This window comes from Gossypium hirsutum, chromosome A09 (genome assembly GCF_007990345.1).
Source record: "Gossypium hirsutum isolate 1008001.06 chromosome A09, Gossypium_hirsutum_v2.1, whole genome shotgun sequence".
In the NCBI taxonomy this organism is placed as follows: domain Eukaryota; kingdom Viridiplantae; phylum Streptophyta; class Magnoliopsida; order Malvales; family Malvaceae; genus Gossypium; species Gossypium hirsutum.
The window spans coordinates 72,852,885-72,860,225 of record NC_053432.1 but is presented as its reverse complement, the minus strand read 5'-3'; the positions used below and the strand labels follow the sequence as shown (position 1 = coordinate 72,860,225).

At 39.4% G+C, this 7,341-nt stretch overlaps 1 protein-coding gene across 1 annotated transcript; it reads right to left on the bottom strand.

Annotated features, from left to right (window-relative positions):
- Window positions 1–4,401: 4,401 nt before the first annotated feature.
- Window positions 4,402–4,803, bottom strand: LOC121206039 (spindle pole body component 110-like). Its single transcript, XM_041076208.1, has one exon. The coding sequence runs from the start codon at window positions 4,801–4,803 to the stop codon at window positions 4,402–4,404; it is 402 nt and encodes a 133-aa protein (XP_040932142.1).
- Window positions 4,804–7,341: the final 2,538 nt, after the last annotated feature.

The window sequence follows — 7,341 nt, the reverse complement described above, 5'->3', positions numbered from 1 at the left end:
ATAGGGGTGATATTAATAATAATAATAATAATAATAATAATACAAACAATAATACATATATATATAATAATAGTATTCAGAAATAAAAAATAATAGAAGTAACAATAATGATAGTAATAATATAAATAAATATAGAGAGGGTATATATAATATAATAATAATATAAATAATAATATATACATGAGAAATAATAATAATAATATAAATAATAGTAAAAATAATAAAATAAAAAAATAAAACAAAGCTCTCAACTCTCTCCCTCTTTCCCCATTCCGGCCATGGTCTAGTCAGTAATTAGGGGCCGGACCGGCGCCGTCCGCCATCTTTGCTGCCGTCACCGGCCACCGTGCGCGGTGGCCGAAATTTAAAAAATGTATTATTTTTTGTTTTCTTTTTTATTTTTATATCTAAATATATGTATACTATTTTTGAAAGAAAAGAAAGAAAAGAAAAAATGTTTATATGTACAAAAAAAAGTGAAAATAAAAAGGAAAAAAGAAATAAAAACCTTAACCTGTTTGAATTTTTTCTTCTTCAATACTCGCTTTTTTTATTTTAGATTTGCTTGCAAACCTTTTGCTTTTACATTCTTCTCTTTTTTTTTGTATCAAAAAAGCCTTTCAAAAATACAATTCTTTCCTCCTCTTCTCTTTACAATGGACTTTTGGTTTTGCTTTTATAGCCATCTTACATACATTTCTTATCATTCTATGTCCCTTCTCCATTTGATGGTGTAGGTGCAAGTGGGAGACAAGGTGGTGGAGTAAGTGCAAGTGGGAGGCAAGGTGGTGGAGTAGGTGCAAGTGGGAGGCAAGGTGGCTAGGGTTTTGTCTTTTTTTTTTTAAATAAGTTTAGGTTGTATTGGGCTAGGGTTTTTATTATTTGGGCTTAGTTTTGGGTTTGATTTTGTAATTGGGTTTGTGAATTGGGTAGAATTTAGGTTTGATTTTAATTTGTTGGGCTGTGCAAATTTGGGCCTCTTCAACTCTTTCCGGTTCATAAGGGCGAATGCCCGACAAATCTTCAACTCCATTCCCTTCTTCATATGCGGCGTTAATGCTTAAGTCTTCCAACATTTCTTCAGAAAATCCTTTTCTTGTTGCTCTTCCTTCAGAGTAAATAGTCCCTCCTGACACGAATGGTCTGGATATGTGGAGAAAGGTCATCGGCTCCCACTTAACCTCTTCCCCACTTAAATGCGCTCTTCTCCTTTCTTATTTCTTATCTTGCTCTTTTTTCTTTTGTTTTACATCCGGCTTGAATCCTAAGCCAAAGCGGTCTCGTTTGTCCATGAGCAAAGGTGCTTCAACCTTCCCTTGTAGGCTTCTTCCAAGCCCTTTCCCTGGCAAAGCTTCTTTCCCAACCGTCAGGAGTAGGCCCATTCTTGTAGTTTTAGAGATGCTGGGCGTCGGGATCTTATTTCCTTCAACAACAAAGGTCACATTTACAAATTTTAACGACCGAAAAGAACACTCTATGGCTTCATCATCTGTCCTCACATATGGTGTATTGCTGGTAACGGTTGCAATGATATCTTCTTCCGCATTCACGGTCACCAATCGTCCTTCCGTTATAAATTTGAGCTTTTGATGTAACGATGACGGCACTGCCCCCGCTGAGTGAATCCAAGGCCTTTCCAATAAGCAATTGTAAGAGGGCCTGATGTCCATTACCAAGAAATCTATCTCGTACGTGCTAGGGCCAATTAAAAGGGGTATTTCGATCCTTCCCATTACTTTTATTTCGGTACCATCGAACGCCCTTACCACATTTTGGCATGTTTTTATATGGGAACTATCCACGGGCAACTTATTTAATGTGGATAGAGGTAGGACGTTTAGTGCCGATCCATTATCAATCAATACCCACGGCAATGTGAATCCCTTGCAACGTGTGGTAATGTGCAGAGCCTTTGTAGACCCCATACCTCCCGGTGGAATTTGTAAACGTCCTTCATCGACCTCTCTTCAGAGGCACACACATCTGTTTCTTCTGGGCTCCCAACATATTCGAAGAATTCCAACTCATTATTATCCATCAATCCTTGTAATAAAACCCTGAATTCGCTGCATTTCTAAATCTCGTGATATTTTTTATCATGGAACTCGCAATAATTTTTTGCTTCTCGGGGTCTAACCCTTGAATTCTGTGTTATCAACCCTCTTTCCACCATTTTCTTCCATACTTCTTTCAGCGGGGTGTTTACTTCTGCAATATTCACCTTAATTTCTTTCCCCGAACTCTCGATTATCGCATTTATCCCCATATCTCCATGTTTGGGCAATGGATTTTCTGCACTGGTTGTATCGTCAAATTTCACGATGCCCATGTTGACGAGTCTTTCAACCAATTTCTTAAAAGTGGTGCAGTTTTCTATCGAGTGTCCTGTGGCTCCTGCATGGTATTCGCATTGGGCATTTGCGTCATACCATTTGGGGTATGGAGGTTGCATTGGCTTTAGATAGAATGGAGACACGACATGTGCATCGAATAAACTTTGGTATAACTCATTGTACGTCATTGGAATGGGCGTAAATTGGAGTTTCTCCCTATTTTTCTTTGTATTAGGCTATTGTCTGGGTAGGCCCTGCTGACTAGTGGTTGTGGACTTTGGTTGGCTTACGGTGATCGATTTTGAATATGAGCTCAAATTATTCACCTCGTGCTCTTTCTTCCTCGATGTTAACCTCTTGGCGTTTTCCCTAGCCTTTATTTTCCCACATCTTATTGCATTTTCTATCATTTCTCTAGACATTACTATGTCTGAAAACTCTTGGTTGCGCTTCCCAGCATGTGGTTAATAAAAGGTGCATTCAGGGTGTTGATGAAGAGCATAGTGGTTTCCTTTTCTAATAGAGGGGGTTGGACTTGTGTGGCCACCTCTCTCCATCGCTGGGCATACTGCCTAAAGCTCTCATTATGGTTTTTTTTCCATATTCTGTAAAGTGATTCTATCAGGGGCTATGTCTGCCACATGTTCATACTGCTTCATGAAAGCTTGTGCTAGATTTTTTCATGAACCGATCTGGGTGCGACTCAGTTGGTTGTACCATCTAGAAGCGGCCCCAACCAGACTTTCTTGGAAGCAGTGAATTAATAGTTGGTCATTATTGACATGACCTGCCATTCGTCTGCAGAACATCGTAATATGGGCTTTCGGGCAAGTAGTCCCATTGTACTTCTCAAATTCTGGCATCTTAAATTTGTGAAGAAGCACCAAATTTGGAACCAAGCTTAAATCTTTGGCATCAACTCTATGATGCCCATCAGCATTTTCTAAAACCTTAAATTTTTCCTCCAACCATTTGCAGCGTTCTTCTAACTGTCTTGCAGCCTCAGTTCTTAAGTCATCTTTTTCAACCATGTCTAAATCAGGAATAGCAGGATTTGCAGGATTATCGCCCAAATTGAATCATGAATCAGTTGGGAAATTTATAGGGATCCCAGCACCGACCGGCCTTTGTTGAGGCCTTATAGTGACAAATGACCTTCAGGGATATGCCTCAGGTTAGGTTTGTACGTGAGGTGGAGTGAAACTAGGAGGATGACCCTCATTCTCCTCTTCAGTGATTGCCATGGGAGTCTTTCCCTTGTCAATGGCTCTTAGTAGTTGAGCCATCTCAGCTATCATGTTCCTTTGAGCCTCCATCATTTGCTCCCTCATATCATTTTGCATTTTTGCCAATTGCTCTTGCAATTGGTCCTGCATGTCTTTCTGTAACTGTTCAAATCCTTGGTCCATATTTCTCGACTTAGCGCGTGTACTATAAGGATGTATTGCTTCCAGATTTTCTTTCTCCTACTCTCCTTCTCCCTAATAATTTTAACTAATTAGGGTCTTTCTATAAACTTGAATGCATATGATGTGATGAAATGCAAATGCATGAATGCAAAAAGATGTCGATTCTGATTCAGTTCATTTTAGAAAACGTTATTTAAGGAACAAAAATCTTTTCGTAAAACAGATTACAAATACACTTTTGCCCGTAGGCCTAGAGTCTTAACCCTATCTAATAATAATGCTAACTCTCGTCCTTTGTCTGACGATGACTCATACATCATACTCAGTGTTCTAGCTTGTATTGCCAAATCTTACAAGAATTTAGCAACCTCTCGAATCTGAACTAGGGTCTCTTCCATGACATGATCCCTATCTCTTAATTGATCCCGAAGATGGCGAAGTTCTCCCTTCCACTGTTCTTCTCTTGTCTCGAGCTGCTCAATCTATACCTCATAGTCCTGTAGTGCCGCTTCTAACTCTCTAATGTTATGCTTCATATTCTCAATCTTGTCCAAGCTTGCCTTTAACTCAATTGCAGAGTTACGACTTCGGTAATGATGAAGGGATCGTCCAAGCTCTGACATCTTAACTTTTAACCCTTGATTTTCTTTCTCTAGGGCCTAATTACAAGACTGCATTTCTTGGAACTTTTTCTCCCAATACTCAGCCTTGACTCTTTCTTCTTGAATCTCTTGTTGCCATTGCTCTGAAGATTTCCCTAATCCGACCCTTTTCAGTGCCATATGAGCTTTCTTATAATGTGTCTTTAGGTCATCTCGATCTTCCTCGACCTTCCTCTTTTCCTTTTTTATCTTCTCGACTTCCATCTTTTGAACGTCAACATCGAGACTTAAGCACGTTTTCTCCTCTTCAAGTTTCTCAATCCTCTTTTCTAGCTTTGAATTCTTCCTTTCAAACTCTTGCTTCATAACCTCTAACTCCGACGAGATCACTCGCAAGTTCTCCTCTAATGATCGAGCCTCTCCCAAAATCGGCCTAGGGATATTATCGTTGAACCTCATACTAAATCATCCTTTATACTCAGGAGTTGACGTCGAGCCTTCAGTCAAGATCTTCATACAGAAAGGCTTCTTCCAAGCCTTAGAAATCTCCCGCATCTTTTTCTTGTAGTGATCACCTTTATAAGAGAAATCGCTCTGAGCTAAACCCTGTGTAGCCGGTATAAACTGCCTTGCTTGATACTGCCTTAGAACAAGCAATGGTGTATATCCAACAACTCCCCAAATTCCTGGAAAATGGACCCAATCGAAACTGCCACATCGGTAAAGGACTTCACTAGGAACCAACCAAGGAGCCTTCCACATAACATCTTCCTTTCAAAGATTCTGAAGAATATCTATCCACTTCTCTTCTGAAATGTCATCTCTTCTAGGCATGTCTAAAACTTCCTTTAAGGGAGAATAACCCTCAAAGAATACTCGGCAAGGATCCTTATCAAGCTTCCAGAAGTGGCTATGAAACCAGACCAACAGTAACTGTGCACATCCAATGAACCTTCCTTCACCGGTTCTTCAACATGCATTCGAGGATCTTATCCTCTCTGCTAGGATCGCGGGCACAGGTGTGTTCTATTTACCAAGTCGATCGAATAAATCCGCAACCGCCTCATCTATATACCCCAACGCATTTGGGAAAATCACCATGCCGTAAATACTCAAAGCTAGGACATCGACCTTTTTTTCACATCTGGATGTGTCGATATCAAACCCCTTAAAATGGCCCATGGAATGCATTTTCTATTACCCTTTTGCTGCACACGAGCTACAGCCCACTGCTCACTCATCCCAGTAATCATTACCAACTTCTTCGTAAAAGTTGGAACGCTAACAGGCCTGACATAAGCCTTGTGACCCTGAATCTTCGGGCAACGCAATAAAATCGTATACTCCTCCAAAGTAGGTACAAGATCAACATCCCCAAATGTAAAACAACTATAAGCAGGGTTCCAGAACTGTACCATAGCTCGAAACAAGTGTCTATCTACCTTGACGTCTAGAAAATATGGAAGGTCTCCATAATTCCGATAGAAAAGCTGCTTTGCTTTATCATCCCATTGGGCCCAAATGTTTCTCAGCTCCTGCAACTCATTTTGCGTCGAATTAACACGGGTGAAATCCTATAATTCTGACGTATATCCCTCAGTGACACTATCTCCTTTCTCTAACCGGGTTTTCTCTGACCAAGTACAGACAGAAGCATTGTCCTCCACTTTACTAAGGTATTCGTTCCTCATTATAAAACTTTCTAACTCAGAAATCGAACCTTGAATCGACACCTTTTAATGATGAATGGTATGCGATGATGACAAAATAAAATAAAATAAAAAACAAGTTAGTATCATATAAAAAGATGTAATAAACAAGCACTTATAAAGGTAGGTACTAAAGGTCATCCTCATACTACCTGGGGCAAGCACTTAAAGTTCACTAAATGTAGTTCGGTCTTGAAGCAAAGGTACCTGAACCAGCAGATTCCTCGATCCTCACCCATTATAGGCTCATATGGACCAAGTTCAGTTCAGGGGAATACATTTCCTTATGCCCATGCGGAGGTGAAAACCTCACGAAGGCATAGGTACGGATGTATTCCGGAAGCGATCCTCTAGCCCATGCAGAGGTGAAAACCTCACGAAAGCATAGTTTCTCATTCCCACTTAAAAGGTGTGACCACAACGGTCATGCAATGCGATGCAAAACTATTTAAGGACTCAAACCAATTCAGCAGGTATTATATCATAAACCACAAAAAAATCTGATGAAATGCAATGAAAGGATCGTATTTCAAAACCAGATTTTTAATTTTCAATAAAAAAACAAAAGTTAATCAACTTGTGGCTTGACTCTCTTATTTAGTCCCCAGCGGAGTCGCCAAGCTGTCGTAACCATTTTTTTTTTGAAAAAACGGGAATCGACTTAGATTTTTGGAAATGAAAACGAATAGAGCAGTCGCCACCAATCTTTTTTGATGAGGTGTGATCGGATCACCTTAAATTAATCATTTTAATAAAAGTTAAGATTTACTAAAACGATAATTTTTGGTTTACGAAAATCAAAAAATGAGTTCGGGAGTCGGTTACGCACGAGGAAGGATTAGCACCCTCGATACGCCCAAAATTGGTACCTAGTTGATTAATTAGTGTCTTAGTGTCAAAAATTCGAAAACTTGCAAGAATTTAAAATACGATCATTCTTTGTAAAGAAAATGCTCAAATGTTAAAAACCTTATTGTCTCACAATATAAAATGTCACATCCAGTAAGTTAGGACACGACATCTTGAATTTTCAAGAGCGAGCTTGCCTTTTATATAAAAATTCGTGTATTTCAAAAGGTTATTCAGTTAGTTAAGGTGAACGAGGAAAATCGAAACCCAGTAAGTTAGGGCACGTTTCCTCGAATTTCTGAACGCCGAATATTGTCTTTACTTGCAAAAATCTTGTTTCGAGGTAACAAAATACCATACCCGGTAAGTTAGGGCACAACACCTCGTATCTCCGAGAATAAACATTTTTCAAAACTCATGTCGCAATTTAAAAGAGTAT